This window comes from Anabas testudineus, chromosome 15, assembly GCF_900324465.2.
Source record: "Anabas testudineus chromosome 15, fAnaTes1.2, whole genome shotgun sequence".
NCBI lineage: Eukaryota > Metazoa > Chordata > Actinopteri > Anabantiformes > Anabantidae > Anabas > Anabas testudineus.
In genome coordinates, this window is record NC_046624.1 from 5265697 (window position 1) to 5285826 (window position 20130).

At 39.1% G+C, this 20130-nt stretch overlaps 1 protein-coding gene across 12 annotated transcripts; it reads right to left on the reverse strand.

The window, feature by feature from the left end:
- Nucleotides 1–329: 329 nt before the first annotated feature.
- On the reverse strand, nucleotides 330–19574 carry lrrfip2 (leucine rich repeat (in FLII) interacting protein 2). 12 transcript variants are annotated; one of them, XM_026354598.1, is made up of 27 exons: nucleotides 19402–19574; nucleotides 17989–18149; nucleotides 12126–12212; nucleotides 11719–11778; nucleotides 11035–11094; nucleotides 10855–10893; nucleotides 10566–10637; nucleotides 10145–10192; nucleotides 9975–10043; nucleotides 9677–9766; nucleotides 9122–9178; nucleotides 8685–8738; nucleotides 8497–8553; nucleotides 7935–8006; nucleotides 7587–7700; nucleotides 7104–7145; nucleotides 6589–6720; nucleotides 6113–6184; nucleotides 5169–5339; nucleotides 4570–4662; nucleotides 4085–4177; nucleotides 3313–3414; nucleotides 2411–2543; nucleotides 1576–1746; nucleotides 1413–1492; nucleotides 1182–1286; nucleotides 330–1100 (listed from the first exon to the last, which is right to left on the reverse strand). In XM_026354598.1, exons 2-27 carry the CDS (start codon nucleotides 18076–18078, stop codon nucleotides 990–992), a joined length of 2274 nt encoding a protein of 757 aa, XP_026210383.1. In that variant the 5' UTR covers nucleotides 18079–18149; nucleotides 19402–19574; the 3' UTR covers nucleotides 330–989. The 12 variants fall into 12 exon arrangements, with proteins under 12 accessions (XP_026210383.1, XP_026210384.1, XP_026210387.1 ...); XM_026354599.1 differs by lacking the exon at nucleotides 11719–11778; XM_026354602.1 differs by lacking the exon at nucleotides 10566–10637.
- Nucleotides 19575–20130: the final 556 nt, after the last annotated feature.

Sequence of the window (20130 nt, forward strand, 5' to 3'; positions counted from 1 at the left end):
CGAGTCCCATAACGAGATCTCAAATGTGCCAGCAAGAGCTCAACTTTTATTACTTCTACATTTCCCCTGTCAGTCTAAGATTATGTGTGTGAGGGATCAGAGTTCAGTGTGAAGGAAATTAACACCTTCACATCCAAATATCCAGATTATTTTGTAAGTGTTTTTACAGGCCTGAAATATCTCTGAATATTGTAAAACTTTACCTACTTCTATATAGATGCAATATGTTCATAAGAAAATGCTACAAATGAACCATATTCACACTTTGATAGTAAAAACTGCTATTGCTACGTGAAAAGCCAATGAAAACATTCCGCTTATATGCGCAGTTCTGTAAATTACACATTTATTTTCAAGAAATCTTAAATATCTGAAAAAAATTCAATGCAGCAGACACGGTTGGTTCTGTAGAGTTTCAAATAATAACTGCACCTTTTTTTTTTTTTAAATACATCATTCTGTACCTGTTAAAACAATTATTGTTTCATTGAGTAGTGCAGACCCCCAGTCTCCTAGTGTGAAAAGGCACTTCACTGTGTGAGGGGAAGCTGGGAAGGTGCAGGGCTGAAGCAGCTGTGAGAGCTGAATAGTTTAAAAGCATCATTATACTCATTCATGCAACTTATCAAAAAACAAAACAAAAAGAACAACCAAGCACCCAACCAGAGAGAAATCAAATCTCGTGGATAACATGTAGTACAAAGCTCTGAAAAATTAGGTACTGACTAGAGAAATTTCCTCAGATGTATCTCCCAGCAACATTATAGTTTTATTAGTTAAGTTTGAGTCATTCCTCTCTGGCAGCTTGCCAGACAAAACCATCAGACAGTTCAGTTTCTTTTGCCTGTGCTACAATTTTTTTAAGTGTTTTTGGTTAGCTACAAATCTTAAAGTGTTACAACTGGAAATGGAAATGTGCTCCAGATGCAATATGGCAGTCAGAGGTCAGAGGTGCGAGTTTAAGGGCTTCTGTGGTGATGCTGCCTGCCTCACTGCTGTGATAGAAGGGCGTTCCTGTTGGCCTTCATCTTCTCGAGGCGCTTTACTAGGTGGTTGTTGGTCATCTCCATTTCTTCTATCTTATCTAGAGCTGTGCGCAGCTGTGGGGAGAAAAAGGAGAAACATGTAATTAGTTTGGTTTAGTTTCCTGCTGTAAAATCTAAGTGTTTCTGTGTCTTTACCTCTCTTTGCAGTTTCCGCTTATCTGCTTTAAGTTCATCTTCTGTTTTCTCTGCATTATCTGCTGCTGCTTTGTACCTGGACACTTGCCCTTCAAGTCTGTTAATCTGAAAACCAGATAATAAATTTGTGACTTGAACCACCTAAAACATTTTCAACTTTTCATGTGTATCATGTATTGATATATTAATGTGAACTCGTTTATGTGGAAAATAAATGTCTTTTTCACTTACATTTTGTTCCATTGTACCAATTTCCTGTTCTGCCTTAGAAAGCTTGAATTTGTATTCACTAATCTGCCTGTTGGCATCTCCTGGAGGGAAAACAGCAACAAATCAGTATTAAGGTAAAGTAAAAATAATTATTGGAAGAGATTATGTAAGAAAGCCAACTTACTCTGCATCTCAATAATGTGTAGGTCTGTACCATTTTCCATCCTCTCCCCATCCGTGAACGCAGTGTCCACCTTTGAGTGTTTCTGTCTCTCCTCCTCCAGCTGATTCTTCAGCTTCCTGATCTGAGCCAGTAGTTCATCCTTCTCCTCAGCCAACTTCCGTAGCCTGACATCTACACAGCAGGAGGAAAATACATTTAATTTAATGTGAATCACAGTGACAAGCAGACACGTTTAGCGTTCCAACTGCAGGAGAAAAACAGTATCCACTGCTGCATTTGCTGCTTGGATCAATAGAAACATGTGCAGGATATACAGAGGCAAGAACAAGTATGTGAGACTTTTGGAATTTTAGAGTTTTCTGCATTAATTCCTCATAGAATGTGATCTAATCTTCATCAAAGTATTAGTATTAACAAATATTATGTTCCTAAAGTAGCAACACAAAAAAACTCTACAGCATTATTGCCAAAATGTTTTATAAACTCATGAAACTAAGATTGAACTATTTGAAAAGAACACACAGCACTACATCTGGCATAAAAAGGTCACTGCATATCACCATGAAAACATCATCCCAAAGTAACATCTACATGATTGCCTGAACAAAGTTTTCCAGCAGCATTGCATTGCCTGCACTTGCTTGCTTTCTTCCAATAGTGAATCCTGGTACCATCTCTGCTCTACATAGATAACACACACATACCCAACCTTCTTCTATTGTTCCATAATGTCCGTTTTAATGTTGTAGGTGTATGGTGTACAGACTTCTTGAGATCAGTATATTTTGCATTCATGTAAAGATTTTCTTTGGAGAAGAATTTCATATTGACTCACCCAGTGGACCCTCTCCTGCAGACTCCAGCACCTGAGCGGCCTCTTGAGAGACCACAGTGATCCCTGAGGACAAAGGCTCATGGTTGACATCTCCATTTGGTGTGCCGTCTGGGATGATGACCAGTCCGTGTTTCTGTGGTGAGAGAACACAGGTTATTGAGGATAAGGTTCAATCTACACAGTTTACATTTTATGTTTACATTTATGCTATACACAATATAAGGGAGAATGTACCCAAAAGACACCACCACCTTACTACCACCTGACCAAGCAAACCAACAGCTAGCTCAACAACCTGAACTTTGAAAGTGTTGCTTTATTTATTTATTTTTATCTAAGTAAAGGCCATTCAGACAATGACCCGTCTGTCAGTGGCAGGCGTCGTAGGCCTATGGATGTTGTAATATATGCAAAGAAAAAAGAAGAAAAATCTAAATCACACACTTGAAACAGTGTACATGTGCAGGATGTAGTTTCATACTGGGGACCTGAGCAGGGTGTGTCTGGATTTGCACTGATATGATCAAAATAGCGGCTGTGTTCAGACAAGTTTGCAAACATTCTTGCATTATATTACCTTTCATTTTTAGTAAATCATGTGCTATGATTTTGAAACAAGATCTGTTTCTGAATTTACTGTATGGTCTATTGCAGAACCACCTGTGAACAACATATTCACATTTAGGAATGTACCATATATTTTATAAAAAAAGCATGTAGTAAAAATAAAATGTAACAAGAAAATAAAATGGAAAAAACATGATAGACTTAAAACATCATAGCATGTTAGACAGCATCAACTGGCTTCCAACTAAAAGAAAAAAATAATAAGTTGTTTTTTTAAATCAAGCACCTCAATTCTCTTTATTTCTTCTTCTTCTTCTCGGACTTGGTAGACCTACCTCTCCTGCTTTGGCTTTCCCCTTGATGTCAGCAAGCTCATCTCTGAGCTCATCTCTTTCTTTCCTAATGCAATCAAAGTACTCTTTTTGCCTCTCAAGGGCCTGGCCACACAGGGGAGAGAAGACAAGAGAGAGGAGAAGAGGGAGAGAAGTTGGATAGACTTTGGACAGACATGGCAACATAACATGCTACTGCAAGACATGTCCATGCACAGACATGCACAGTGCATCTTAAGCCAACAAGAGGGATGTGGAAAACAAACAGAAGAGGAAAAGGTGACATGCTCACAGAAAATGTTTCTGGGTAAATTGAAGGAGAGACCGACAACACAGGCTGGTGAGACTGTAAAAAGGGGAGATCATTTCTTCTGATTTTTATACAAGAACTACATATAAGTACTTGTACACTTTTCTCTGGAGGAGTCAGACTTCTTGAACTAATAAACTAATTCACAGTTGAAACATGCATGTCATGCTATATGGGATGCAGGGCTTTTTACACAACAATGCTTAACAAAAATGTTTTTATTTTACAGGCTGGCCACTGCAGGCTTTAACACATTCTGCACTGTAGGTTTTGGGATCCAAACTGAAAATCCTGGTGTTATGACATGCAAAAATCCAAATGTGAATGTAGATGGGTCCAGGCATGTGCTACTGCCTAAGGGTCTCCATCATGCAGAGACAGTATGAGTTGCAAACAAGCTGTTGAAAAGTACAGCCATCTATTGCCTCTCAAACACTGTCAGAGCACCCACATGAGACCTCCTACCCCAATTTTTTTGTCCTTCCAGTTTATCGTTTCCTGCAGGTCAAACACCTCTCTGGTGAGGGCATCTAACTTAGTCTGCATTCGCTGGCTTTCCTGGAGTGGTGTTGAACAGTAACAAGATGACACAGCACAGGATGAGAATAGAATAGGGAAAACTTAATGAAACCAAGACAAAAGAAGTGAAAATACATAAATGCACTGATACAAAAATGAGAAGTACAAAAGAGTGGGACAGGGTGAGAAGAGACAAATCTGAGGAGATAATGCAGAGACGGGAATGAATAAGAGCTGCATGTCAGACGAGACTGAATGACTGGAAGAGGACGAAGAGATAGGCCAGGGCCAATCAATCCTTTTCCTACAGAACAGTGTATCCTCTTCAGCTTGCACAGAGGCTTCAGCATCTTGTAAGGTGTTGGTGGGATAACAACCTGTTGTGGTCAGACTAAAAGAAAACTTTTTTTCGAATGCAAGAGCAGCCCTACCTCTATAAGCTCATCTCTCTGGCGGATTCCCTCTTTCAGTTCTTCTTGTTTATGCTGCAAGACTGTACAGGTGTGCTTTTGTCTTTCTAGTTCCTGAAAACATAAGCAGAACATTTTACACTTCCAATATATATAAAGCTCTGCAAAAAAATAACACAACTGCAAAATTATCAGTTTCTCAGGTTTTATACTTTATAGGTGCATGTATTGCTGAAATGAACTATTTTGTTTTATTTTTTGTTAACTGCTGAAAATATTTCTCTTAAATTCCGAATTAGGCTATAGCTATTTAGAACTACAACTTTAATGCATTTTGACTGTTGTCCACCAGTTTTAACATTGCTGTTGGGTAACCGCAAACCACTACTTCTGTATAAAATCAAACAGGATTAAGGTGATCACCTAATTAGTACCTCATGAAGCAGAATAGGATGCGTTAGTCTACGACACTGGTATGGAATGAATGCCATTCTCATATGGATGGTATTTTATGAAGAAATTGCAGTGGTCTCTTATTTTTTCAAGAGTTGTAGTTTATAATTTTAACTTGAAATTGATTTGTGTTAGGCAAAATAACATTAATCGTTTCTTTATTTCACCTTTGACTTATCTTCCAGCTCCCTCCTCATCTCTGACATCTGCTCCTCCATTTCTTCTATGACGTCCTTTAGTGTGTCCACTTGATAGATGAGGTTGCCTTTCTCATTGTCCAGCTGTGCATTCGAAACCATGGCTTTCTTATACTTCTCCTCTACCTCTGAAAGTGACTCCTAATAAGGGTGGAAGCAAGTTAATAAACAGAGTAAACTTACTTTGATCACAGCTTACCTACATGCATCAGGTGAGCTCTGGCATAAAACAAATTTGCTTTTTTAAGAGATTCAACACAGCAAACATACTACACACTTCCTTTATTATTTCTAAATATAAGATTAAGTCAAGACATAATTCTCTACCAAATGTTGTGGTATTTATTTTAAACACATAAATAGTGGTTCTGTGATGTGCAAAAACCAGAATGTGTTTCATGAACAAACAAGGCAACTGTGTATAAAGGGGATCTGAAAGAGAGAACTACAAGAAAACCAGGAAACAAGATGAAGAAATGTAATCTAGGGTTTGTTAGTAAACTACTCATGCTAATAAAACATACTGTATAATGTTCTTTGTAAGAGAACAGGAGGCCAAATAAGAAGCCATTCTACACAGTAGCAAATAAAACCTTGGTGGAAGAGGAGCCTCAAAATAGGAAGCGCTACTATTATCTGTCAGCAGGTGGAGCTTATTACTCTTCCAGCTGAATTGTGGGAGTGTCCTCATTTCAGGTCACAACCAGCGAGTTGGATCAAAACAGGAAGTGAGGGAAGACCATGCAAAAGAAAGGGTCAATATGCAATTTGCACTGGGAGCACACAAAGACACAGCAAATGGTGTTAGGATCTACTGGAGGGGGCACAGAGGAGTGGGGAGGCAGGGGGGTTAGTGACACCATTCTGCTCCCAGAGGACAAGAGAAGGCATGCTGTGAGCTCAAGCCCCTCTACCTTCAGCTCTTTAAGCCCTTGCATGTACCGCCCTTCTACATCCTGAATCTGGTCCTTTAGTTCATAGATATCCTGTAGAGCAGAAGGAGTGGTTGGGGTGAACTGGGGCATTAGAGAGGGTGGGAAGTATCAAGGACAGATAACAAAGCACCCGTGCTGACATCTCAAATACAGTCCAGCTGGCATACACCCCACCCAGATATAAGGAATAGCTAAACATGACACACGTCATATCCAGTTTTTCCGGACATACAGAAAGAAAAACAGTAAAAGCAGACACTTAGAAGAACAGGGGACAACAGAGGCAACGCTGTGGGAGGTTCATACGCAGAAGGAACCAATGTTTCTATAAAAGAACATAGAACATGTGGCACTATGAAAATATGTTGATGAAGCAACAAATACATGTAAATTTCTAATATCTTTATTCAGCCTCAAGTATAGAAATATGATACTGTGTGTAATGTGCCTTTTACCCTAAGTTCACTCAGACTGGTGTCGGGGTCATGGACGCTACCGGTGTCTGTGCTGCCCCGTCGTGAGGAGGTCCCACCCAGTGATGCCAGGGTGGCTGCTGAGAGGCCTGGGGTGGCACAGCGGGAAGGTGGCTAAGAATACAAAGTGCCAGAGAAATGCAGTCAGGGAAATAAAAAACAAACACATAAACCACAAAGCAGCACAATTGGTATGTCATTCAAATGTCATGTGACACTGCAGGGCTCTTAAGTGATCCGTTGCATTGCTGAAGTAGATTCTATAAACTTGACAAACATGCTTTTCTGTTTATGTGTTGCTTTAGTTACACTGTTGCTACAAAAGGGTTTTAACTAACGAGTTCTAATGTCAGACAAATCACTACTGAGCATGTCACATCTCCATTTTCTTATTTTCTTTTTGACAGAGTGCCTAAAACAAAAGACAAAAAATAGAAAACGTGCTTGGGGATGATTTTGAATAAGCAAAGCAAAATACAAAATAATAGTACACTTACCCGACTATAATCTGAATACTGCTTGTCACATTTTTCATCCAGCTGAAAGAAAAAGAAAAAAATAGTTTAAAATGAGATACAGACCATTGTTATGACACAGATCCATGACCTGTGATCATGCCTGGAGCCGTTTCCTTAACTATAAATCACATAGTTAGTGGAGAAGTTTATAAGTGCTGCATGTTCACAGATCACACAGAGCTGACAACAAAACGAGCCACAGAGTGAATCACACTCCTCCGTTAAAGAAATTATAGCATGAAGTCTTTTTTAAACTCATGCTGCTACACATCGCAGAAGGGCCATCACATCCACATCATCTTCCCTTATTTCAAATCAACTCATTTATAAAGGTTCTTAATAAAATTCACAAGCTGTGGGTTAAGTTTTGAAAACCAAGTTATTTTGAATCATGCTTGTTATTGAATATCCATCCATCACTGATGCTGCACTGCATCATCCTGCTTAGTTTAGGTCACTTACAGTGTCCAGATCTGGAATGCTCAAATCATCAAGGTCAGACACAATACTGCCCCTTCGGTTGGAGCGGCTGAAATAATCAGCAGCCGACTCACTAATGTCCGAAAAGTCAGATGACTGTTAACAATACAGAAAAGGTAGAGAACAAAGACAGAGGCAGAACAACAATGGCCAAAGAGGAAAAGGACAGAAGAAAAAACAAAACAAAAAAACAACAGTATTCAGCAAATTACTAAGGGCATTTAAAATTTATCAAAGGTATCTGATACTCCGACACAGAACAGTACAATAAAAAAAGATGTCCAAGTGTGACAGAGCAGTGGCAGATTTTGTCAAGTCCCTACAGCTCACCACACTGTCCCTGCGGCCTCTGTTGAAGTGTTCCTGGGACACACTGCTGACTGTGTCATCATCTGAGGAAGTCTGAGAAAAGTACACATGTACACACACACAAATGTTGAAGACCCACAGTAATGGCTGATGCCCAAGGCTTCCTCTCACACACACACTTCAAACATCAATCTGTCACCATCTAATAACAGGCGCTGCATGAAACACAATATTAAATGACTCTAAATACTAGAATCCATAAGTAATGCCAATTCATGCAAATTTTGTCAAACGCATAAACTGGAGCAGAATCAGACAAGACAAACTTTCTAGAACATTTTACCCTGCACAGCACTGCACAATAAATTCTTAGCTCACACAATTTAATGCCAATAAATTTAATCAATGATGCTGTTCTTTAAAGCAAGCTCTAGCCTTTTCAGTCTAAGTGATCAACTTTATAACTGGGAAGAGGGAGGTCTGGTGCCGAGAGGGGGTGAAGGTGGGCTTTTTAGCAGTGGTTGTCTGTGTGTGTGGTGTTAGCTGACATCATGCAAAGTGGCAGTGGTTACAAGGTGCTCACCACAGGGCTGCTGCGGGTGGAACTGGCTCCAGAGGAGTACCAGCTGTATTCAGAGGGCTGTGGATGTGTGGAAGAGGACAGAACAGAGGAGGAACATGAAGACAGACGTCACACCACAGGCGCAACAGTATGCTGCTGTGGTGGCAACATTGCTGAAACACTGTTTGACAAGCATTTAGAAGACTTACGGCTCTTGAACTGGAGCCTGAGCCATAAAGACCGGTGTCATCACAAATAGAGGCCTGAGGGCACACGTGGGAGACAATGCAGGGCTCAGCAAAAACGAGAGGGAGCATAAATCTTTGACGCAATTAGTAAAGTAGGCTGAATACAGTCACTTTCTCTGGGCCATGTCATAAACGGAAACACTGTGTTTCCAAAATGAAGAAGGCAATTCGTTTCAGTGTTCTACAACAAAACCCTGGTTTTACACAAACTCCTGCCCTATCTAACTGAAGCACAGATCTCTGGCCAAACACCAAGTGCTCAGTGACCAGGAGCTAAATATAAGTGGTCCTAGACAGCCTGTGAAACTAAACAAATGTATGTGGCCAAAAGAAAGGCACACAGTCTGCTTCTGACGGTATCTAGAGGCATGCAGGCCACACGGTAGACAGAAACTGACCATGCTGTAGCTGCGAGACAGCCCTGTGCCAGTGGTGTAGGATGAGGAAGTGGTGGCCTGTTGGAGAGGAGGGGAGCAGGAAAAGGTCAGTTTAAAAAAATAGAGGAAAGATGCAGTGAGAATGTGAAGTGGAGTGAGACAAAAGAGCTGCAGTAAGTGGAAACAGGATGAATGTTTTTGCCAACTGTGTAAAATTTGGGGATCTCAGTTTTAAGCGTTGAGTGATAAAGTCAGGTGAGGTCACAACATCGTATGTCGACATGTGTCCATCAGTAAGTAATTTGCATAAATTCAAATAAGAACCATTTACAAGTGAACAGAGATGCCTAAATATGGCATGCTAGGAAATGTTAGCTACACTACCTACATGTTTCTCTCTTTGATGTTTTATGACACATAAATTATATCCAAATGCAGATAACTATGCTATATAAAATTAACCATGTAGATAGCGGTATGCTGCTTCAACTGACTGTTAGTTTTATTGATTGTCCTTTAAACACATTAGCCTTTGTGTAACAGGGCTAGTTGCAAAGCACTCAGACAAGAACCGACCCGAGGCTGATAGGTTGAAGTCAAGGGTGGAGGTGGTGGCTTGGTCTTCGCTAGGCTGGTGTAGTTCCTTTGATCATGGTACAGTCCAGTCTGGAAGTTTAGCAACATAATAAGACCTCACACAAACACTGACACAATAACTTGTCTAATATCTATTTTTAGACACTGCTTGGTCGAAAACTAGGCAACACTTTATGAGACAGTAAATAGTAAATCTTATCGGGGTAAAGTCAAACAGTGAACCGCCCCCATGCTTGAGGCTGCAGCAAAGGCACCAACATCAAGAGAGTACACTAACCAGCAGGTCCTTCTTCGAGGAACTGGATGAAGACTTTTTATGGCCATGCAGGTCATTGTACACAGAACTCTGTTCAGACCAGAAAAAAGTACCAAAAAAGCTAAAATGAGATAAAGAGATTGCAGAGAAGCGTAGCAGCAGTGCCAGGCTATGAACACACAGTTACATACAGTGGAGCGAGAACTCTTGAGGACGGAGCTAGTGGAGAACCCATCAGACTGAAAAGAGAACAAGAGCCACAATAATTAGATAATAATAAGACGAAAAACCAAACATCTAAAAAGCTGTTGGGTTACACAGTCTTCTGTCTCACTGACAGTTAAGGTTAAGTCGTCCAACATAACAACAGACAAAGCAAGTCATTTGTTTTTCTACACTCCTGCAGTGCCACATATTTGTCATTTTCACTGCCCATTACAACAGTTGGTTGATACTGAGCACATCCTTTGGAATATATGTTAGTTGTGCCTAACACTATAAAGTAAGCCAGACCTAGGCTCTAGTTCGTGCTAAGAATTCAGGTATTCAGCGTGTTGTCAAAGTCCACACAAATATAAATGATGCTCTCACACACATGCACAGAGAACGCACCAAGGCATCCTTCCTACGGGAGCTGGATCGACTTTTACTAGACCCCACATCACGTATTGCTGATGAGGTTGACTTCAAAGTAAAAACAGACAAAGGGAAACATTAAGATAAAAGTTCTAATGGGTTCCCAAGCATGTATGTAAGCATACCAAAAAATGCATTTCACCTGAACATATAAATTTAACAAGTGTTGACAAGAACAATGGCTTTCAAAAAAAGAAAGAAAAACAGAGTGTCCCTATGAGAGCACAGTCTTAATAAAACTGGCAGGGATATGTTACGTACGCACCCTATAACTGCGGACTGACATGACATCATCATCCAGTCCCTGTTAATGTGGAAACATACAGTCAGAGCAGAAAAGTAGACAGAGCAACATGGGTGAAGACAGAATAACTGCAGGATTACAAGTGAAAGAAGAAAGGAAATACAAGCAGACAAAGAGGAAGTGTGCGAGAGAGATACAGACCCGGTGATGACGGCTACTGGATCTACTACTACTAGAGGCTCTGGCTTTTTCTGTGTCAGCCTAGAGTCAGGAAGGAAAGTTGGTAAGAATTATACAGTGAAAGTAAAGAGGCCCAATCACAGAGCTGGATGTGGTCACTGCAATGCACAACAGTTGCTATGCTAAGTCTAAACCATGCAAAACAACTTCAGTCATGATGTTTATAACGGAATGGATGTTATAAACATTTGTAAATGTTATCCGCTTAAAGCATGGTAGCAGGATTAATGATATACAAAAACAGCTAATGTGCTGCACATTTGAAAAGTCAATTTAACAATAAAAGCTCCAAACTCTCTTTACGGTTTCATAACGCCAACATGCATACAGATACATTTAATGCAAAAGTTATTCATAAACATTCAAAAACCATATTTTCTGAAGGTCCAAGCCACGACCCTACATGCAGACTCACCTACCCAAAATAAAGTCAAAGGCCAAAGCCTGCTCTACAAATACACTCAGTCACAGATTACAGTGTCTCCAAAGCAAATACACTGTTGAGGCATATTTCCACAGTGAGGTACAGTGTAGTCTGTAAGTCAAGTGCAGCCAAACGGTCAGGGTTGACTGGGGATCAAACCCACACAACAGGCTGTGTTAGTGGAGTGAGAGGCTGCAATGCTCCCTCTCACTCGTGCCTACCATCCACTGGTGGATTTGACCCCATTTTCTGTTGCTACTGCTAGATGAGTGGTAAGAAAGCTGGATAGAGGGAGGAAATGCCAGGGAAAACATACAATCATATTTCACTCAAAACTGCTGAAATGTAAAAACTGGGTGACATTTAGTACAAGAATAGACATTTTGGTTTTATCTGTGGACATTCAGTAGTCTCATTTTTGTTTTTGTGGGTATTTTTTTTTCTTTTGTGAGATTTTTGTGTATGAAAGTACGGATTAATCTAAAAATTCCTTTAAAGACAAATCAAAACAGTGTCTATGGATCTATATCTATATATCTATGTTATGGGTCATTTCACCTGATTTTTTATGCTTTGTATAATGGTGACAGTGCATCTTTGCCTGTCAGGTTTATTTAGTGTTATATACCTCTTTCTGTTGTCGTTCCAGCTCCCTCATTCGAATATCCCTGGCCTCTGCCCGAGCTGCCCTTTTCGCTGCCAGCCTTGCCTCTGCCTGTGAATAGACATGGACACACACTTGTTAACACAAAGAGGGGGACAGCTTCAATTAAAAACAACAACAACAACAACAACAACAACAACAACAAAACAACAAAACAACAACAACAACAACAACAAACAAACAAACAACCAAAAAACCCAAAACAAAACAAAACACAAGCACACAGAATATAATATAATAGATAGAATTTGAATATCTGGGCACTGAAGTAATCTTCCGGTAACAGAAAGGAGAAATTGGAACATGTACACATACAGTTCATTTTTTTCACAGCTGTCAAGCCCTAAGGGCATGCAACTTCTTTCCAAGCTGGAACCAAATTAACCAACCCTTTGATGACAAGGTTTGTGGCTGTGCTATGCATATTAAAAAATTGCAATACTGTGATTTATTCTTTAGACATAAAAAGTAAACTGAATGATGCAAAAAGAGCTGCTTTGTTCTTATCAGATTTACAAACAGGACCAATGTGCAGCATCAGACTAATGTGTCAAGCCTATAAAGACACTTACTAGCATTGCTGCATGTTTTGCATAGGTAAGAAGATACTTTAGTAAAATAATGCTATAGATATACACCCAAGTACAAAGTAATGCAATAAATCCTATGTTTGCAATTGTTTTTGTTAAAATGTCACACGACGTGGTCGGAAAATGAGACCATGACCATTTGTGTTTTATTAGCTCAAAAATATTGTATTTGTTGTTATTTGTGACTTTGGTGAAGATCTGATCACATTTAAAACCAGGCAATAAAACAATACTTTTTCTTTTCTCTATGAATTAACATCTGAATAAATAAACATCTGTCCACACTGGCAAAAAAAAAGTTTTGCAACATCAAGAGATTTCCTTATTTTTACACTGAAATGTAAAAAACAAAACACAAAACAATCTTCGTAAATGAAAATTTAATCAGCAGGTAAAACATCTAAAACTGCAAAGATTTTTTAAAGACCTTTTACAAAACAACTACTATTTGCTACTTAATCAGTGTAAAAAGGCTCTGCAACTATCTTTTTTGTCCAGAAATTCCGGTTTGGATGGTTTTAAATTTATTATGCATGACCTCCCAGGTGCCAAAATAGTTAAAATAATTGAATAAAATATAAATAAAACTATATTATAATTCTATTTGGTTTATTTTTCAGTGTAAATTAGAATTAGAAACAGCCAAACAAAAAGCTTTCCTTAGAAACTCGTCAGTCTCTACTTAAGTACAAACGTTATTCCCTATAAGATAAAACAAAGAAATAAAGATTTCTTTAAAGCTCCTCAATTGGTTGCATCGTTGATTACAACAAAAGAGAACCCAGTGTAAACAGACACTGTGTGTAGGATGCTTAGGTCAGCTGGCCTTATGAGTTGCCAAGAAAAAAAAAATCCTACTAAGGATGTCAAATCAGAAAAGGAGGTTGCAGTGGGCCAAGATGGCTTGAACCAAGTCTTTTGGATTTGGATAAGTCCAAGTTTGAGATCTCAGCTCAGACAAAGATCCCTGCCTAACACATGCATGCAGGTGTAAAAATGTGCAAGGTCTCCTCAATTAGCGTGGATAACACTCCATAGTGAGGAGGCATGCCATTCCCTCTGGGCAACAACTTACTGAGAAAAACTTTATTTTCTGCAAAGCAATTACCCTGAGCTTTCTTCCTGGTTTTGCAGGAATTATTTGTAGAAGACAGTAGCTGCTAGAATACTCTTTGTAATGGCTTGGCCAGATCTGAACCCCACTGAACTGAGGTGGGAGAAGCTGGACTAAAGAGTTAAGCAACACTGCCCAACCAGTAGAGCAGTGAGAAGTGTAGCGGGAGACCTAGGAGTCGATCCCATCTGAATATCTGCAAAAAACGATTTGTCAGTTTCAGTTTATACTGATACTGTTGTTTTGTTTTTTTTGTTTAGGAAAGTAAAGTTTAACATGCTAATTTGAATTGACCAATATTCTGTCCTAAAATATGCTTTTTAATTTCTTGTTATTCACCAGACAGCATTGTGCTTTGTTTGTTCTACTATGTACATATACTGTATCTACTTACAGCTTTTCATAAACAAGGTAAGAGCTCCTATACCATACTTTAAAATAATATATGTATATATAGTTAGTGTTTGGTCTATAGTCATTTTATTTAGTATGCCCAAACTGACAAGCTTCTGCTGTGAACTCTGGGGTCATGTCCAGTGTGAGTGCTTGGAATGCCTCATCACCAACAGCATGTGCTAACCATCAGTTTCAGGAGGGCTAATTTTAAGTCTTTGTGGGGGAGATACCAACACTGCACAAACAAAAGGACAACAAGTACCATATCAGGAGAAAACAAAGTGAGTCATAGTGGAGTGGTTCTCATCAGTCAGCAAACATGGAAGCAATTTCACAATGTCTAACTAGCTGAACATTATGAATCACAAACAAGTATAAGTCAAATCTAAATTAAACCCTATAAACTCTCCTAAGGGGTACAGTGAAGAAAGTCATCGCACAATTGGCCCCCAGCTGAGCCACAATATGAACAGGAGTACCAAAGCAGAGGGAGTAATTTAAGCCATCCTACAGCCCTGTGGAAGCACACAGGTGACAATGCAGCATATCCTTCCATTACGTCCATATTAAAGTTTACATACCACACATGCTCTGAAACTAAACATCTCACCAACAAAGAATAGCACACTTGCTCATGGAGCCCAACCCTTTATCTCTAACTAAAAGACAGTCCATAAATACTGATCATGCTGTGTACAGTATCTCACTGCATTCCAGCAACTTATTATTTGCACAGTCAGAACAGAAGGGCCTGTATAAGCTATTCCTGTTTAAATGATAGCCTTAAATTGAGCACTATTGTATAGTAATGCCGAGTAAATTTAAATGTTAGCTTTTGTTTCCAAAGCTGCATTAAAAAACTAATCAAAACAAACACTTATGGTCAAAGACCATAAGACCCACTTGGGAGCTTTCGCTTTTATATTATTATAATATATTATACTACAAAAGAATGTTTTGTCAAAAAAGCTAAATGAAACCAAACATAATTCAATAAAAAAGCTTCCAACAGGGGTGAATACTTTTTATAGGCATTGTACATGTCATGTGGGTAATTTCAGTTAATAATTTCCTATTGTTGCTCTAAGTGATTTTGGATACTAATTGGTGATACAATAGAACACAGCTTAGAAAAACAAACTTGAGGAAGTAAAGTCGTAAGTGGGTGAGAAGGAAAAGAGAGCTGGCCCTGTCCTCTGCACCTGTTGAGCTGTCTGACAGTATGACCTGCACAGCAGCACAGCTGAGCTCTCTGTCTCTGTCCTATCTATAGCCTGGCCCATCCAGCCCCGGCTCTTCGACAGTCCCTTCATGGGGCTCGGGGCTAACCGAACCCCGGCAGAAATTCACCATTCCGCACACTTCCAGCACTCTGGGTTAGTGTCCAGATTACCTGGGTCACTGGGAAAATAGATAAATGCCAAAAAAAAAAAAGCTAATGCCAAATGAAACGTAGAGTTTCTACTTTAAAACAACAATTAATCAATACAAAAAATTATCACGCTATTATACTCTAATATCCTAAATTATAACACATAATTAAATAAATTAAAAAAACAACTAGTAACTGTTTTCAATCTCTATTCTACTGTAATTAACTGTAATTAATATTGCTGAATTTATCATCTCAATCCAATGCAATTAATTTAGAAATACAAAAAATAACTTACATTAAATGATAGGTCCTGATAACGCTGTAAAATGCTGTTGTAGAATGAATGTTAACATACTGCAAATTGATCAATGTGTAAATGCAGAATTTTATTTAGCAAGAATCTTTAGCAAATACCTATAAAACAGCTACTGACATTGGCTCTTTAGACATTCCTTGTCCATCAGTTGTCAACAGGCACTGTAACGTGTTTTGTTCTTCTAAAAAGAAAGTGTGACTTGTTGATATCACAATTGAAATTATATGAACTATGAACTGTAGCTTCACACAAATACACTCCCTCTGTAAACTGAGGAAAGTCAATGATTGCCTTGTTCAAGCAGACATTAGCTACCTCAGATTAAAATCTGAGGGACAACAGGTATGAGATGATCGTCTAATTCTAACACTTGGCCACTGTTAAATTTGAAAAGAAGCTGGTGGTATTCAAAAGGACTGACTGCCCGGTAATGTAAGAGGCTGGTGACGGTGCAGGCTCAAATTCACAGTCATTCTCAGCAGTGATCAGTGCCAAGCACATGCAGAAAAGCTGTAACTTTTCTTAAGAAGGCACAACCAACACATGGCAAAGCCACAATGTTTTGAAGATTTGTTTGTCAGAGTGATGATGTGCAGCAAGTTGGACAGTGACCCCTGCACATTTTATCTAATCTCTGATTTGCTCCACAAAGAGATTCAGATTTAGGACCTGACTGGGAGGTTCAGATGACTCATGTTTCTATGATTGGCCTGCATGACTATAAAGAGCAAATGGAGCCTTGCACTTAGTGCCCAAGAATGAGGCACTGCAAAGCTTTCAAACAGCACAGATGAAGCATTCTTAAAATGGGCCAAAGCAAATAGTTATGAAAGGCTGATTTTATCCTGTGTTACATACCTGTAAAGGCAAGACATTTTTGACTTTATCAGAAACCTTCACACAAAATATGATGACAATGTGACCATTTTATCTATTACATATAAAAAGCCTTTAAACTCTTTGCATTTCATGTTTTTAGCCATTCCATTCTCAAAAAGGCAAAAGAATGGCAGCCCTACTGTGGAACAAAATGTAATAATCCCAGGGCATGTCGTTACAGGCCAGGCAGCTTTTCTCCCCTGCCCATATTTTTCATCCCCAAACGAAAACACTACAAGTCAAGTCAATCTCTCTGTAGCACAAAGCAGCTGTTTCCATTTGCTTGAGCTAAAACACAAACTGACAAGCAAACTAGCAAAACCTGAATATCCACATATAAGTATATGCTTCACAGTCCCATTTGCTAACAAATATGAGCACTGCACTTCGAATCAATGTAACTGGTTGCATAACAGAGTTGCATTAAAATCTAAATCTAGAACTAATACTGACTGAGAAATCAATTGCTGCTGGAGTTTTTGTCAAAGCAACATATCTCTAATCCTAAATGCGCGAAATATATGATGATAGCCAGATTATCATCAAAACTACTAAACTGTACTTCATCTGAGACCTACATTTCTTAGTATGTGCAATAGATATAATATATTGTTATATAGGAATGCTGAAACATCTTCAAAATGTATGTGCCATTTGAATGATAGTAGGAGAATAATATACATGATTATTACAGTAAATGCTTAAACAACCAACTGTTTGTAACTGAAACTAATGGCTCATACATACATTTTTGATAAGTTTTCTTGAGTACCTTCACACAATTGAAACAGTTGAAAGAGGATCAAAGTCATTTATTTGGTCTGACTAATGACAATAATATGAGCGATAGTCTCTCTTTCAGCCATTGTCAGACAATCATAAGAGCTGATAATGGTTTCAATGATCTACTCATGTTTCTTTGATTTTAAAATGTGATGGTTACTGCTGGAGTAAGTAACAACAAATATGAGTTTAACAATCAATCATCTACCTACCCTTGGATAGCCCATCTACTGGATGAGAATAAACAATGCAATTTGAGCTGGATAAAATATTATTAACATTGATTATGCAATACATGATGGGTTATTGCAAGTAGAATATAGCGCATCCCAATATGTTCCAAAATGGCTACATGTAATGGTGTTTGGACTTACCTCCCTAGCAATGCTACTCAAGGCCTCATCCTCTGCTGAGAACCGGTCTTTCAGAGGGGCACGTTTTCTACCAGAGCCTTGTGTCCCCATATTGCCTCTGGAACTGTAGCCCCACCAATGATGTTTAAGGCCAGAAAATACACAGGACTGTGTGTAGGTACCTAGAAGAAAAAGGAGAAGGCTAAGTAACCTTATTTCAACAGGTCTCTAAACAAAGCCAGGTGCTAGAATATTTTGACCTAAGCTTTAGGTCTGCCTAATGCACTTTTATTGTGTATGGTTTTATTGTGTATGGTTTTATTGTGTAGGGTTTTATGCACTGTAATCTCTCCAACAACCATGCTTATCTTCTATTCTTGAAAAAACAGTCACTCATGTATGCCACCTACAAGAGCTTTGGATATAGAGCTGTGGCTGACATGAACCAGCTTTACTGTGACAAGCAGGACCACTGAAACTTTACAAATCAGTATTTGAACATTACATCGCCATAAAGAACAAAGACTGTCTACAGAGTGATGATGATCATGGTTTATACTTTTGAAACGTTTCTAAAGTTAAGATCGTTTACACAGGAGGTTCGCTGGTTTAGCGGTATTCCTAATGAGCACAACACGGTGATGTGTATACAGACAAAAGACCTCTGCAGATGGCTGGTACAGACAGGGGGAAAACGCCTAGTTTAGGACCGGGCTGAGTCAGAGGACCCATGAGCACCCCTTGAAACTATGATGATCCGTGAGTCGAAAATTTAAAATGACTACTCTGGCCACCTGAGAAACGCTGACTGGCAAACGAATGAACTCGGGTAATCCCTTATTAAATGACATCAGGATGACAGCGTTACGTTATTATTAGTTAGATGACGTGAATCAACCAATTACGTTATAACTAAGGATAAGCGCAACGTTTAATCAGTCAGGTCAGTTTCCCACATAGTAACAAAGCTAATGTTACGATACATATACCACGTCCATTAAAGAGAAGAGATAGTAACAACCTTAGTTTAGTTACAGCTAAAGTTACCCTACTATGCTAACAACGGCTAGCTAGTTATACCAACGTTAACGTTGACTAAGGTTAGCCAGCTCACTGGTAAGCTAACTATGAGTGCTAACTAGCGTCCTCCCGAAATTCTCATTAAAAGTTAACGTTAGCCATTTATGTTCTCACTATGCGTCCGCTGAATCTAGCGCTTTATGAAAACAAGAACTCTCCAGATATATCATTCATACCACAACGTTCCTCAGCACCAAAAACCACCCCTGGGAGCCACGACTAGCTGACCAGTTTAGCCGAGTAGTTAGTTAGCTTGGATAGCCAGCGGGGCTAACCTCGACACTCCTGAAGTAGACAGGGCAAACTGGCACTCATCCTCCCGTCATTTTTTCCACCCCAAAAATATAACGTTACCTTCACGACACGTTCAAATAGCCCACAGTGCTGCCTATGTGTTGTCCCTTTTCTCCTGGATGTTTAGGGGACGGCCATTCGGCTTGTCTTCAGAGACTGATAGTGTTTTTGTCCACACTGACAGCTGTCATCAGTCCGCTCTCCACCGTCCTGGTTAGCTCCAAAGGTCCCGGATGTTGGGAAAAATTAGGGTGTGATGCTGCCTTCACGAACCGTCAGACACCGAATTCACAAACTCTGGAGTGACTGAGTGGTTTTTTTTTTACCCAGCTAAAACGAATAGCTGTAGCACTATCGATTACGTAAGAGTTCAATATCCAACTTTTAAGGGCTGCCAGCATGGACAATGTTTAAACAGGTAATTGATTGTATTGTCATTCGATTAAATATCCTACTACAATGTACATCATATTGCTTCTATCGGTCTGGTCACGTCTGCCCCCATTCAACTTCTAAATCTTCTAACCCGACTCCATACGTCCAACAATCCATCCATTCATTATGATAAACTTTGTTTTTGTTAAGATTTCCACACAGGGAATTTTGAGTTAAATAGTTTCAATTATTCCAGGTTTTCAAGTATTATTCCCATATAAATAAATATTGTAGACCGTTCTAGCTATTCACACATTGTAACGCATTTTAGAATAGGTGCTTATCTTTTTACATCAGTAAACCTGGTATAATTATAATGATTTTATAGCAAATTACTTTATTTATTTTTTCTCT

What these genes read in the sequence shown, in the direction of transcription:
- lrrfip2 (XM_026354598.1), bottom strand. Translation starts at nt 18,078, where the DNA reads ATGGGGACACAAGGCTCTGGTAGAAAACGTGCCCCTCTGAAAGACCGG. An exon ending in AGAGAGATGAGCTTATAGAG is followed by an intron (nt 4,178 to 4,569) that starts GTAGGGCTGCTC and finishes ACACCACTCCAG; the next exon opens with GAAAGCCAGCGAATGCAGAC. An exon ending in TTGGTACAATGGAACAAAAT is followed by an intron (nt 1,287 to 1,412) that starts GTAAGTGAAAAA and finishes TCTGGTTTTCAG; the next exon opens with ATTAACAGACTTGAAGGGCA.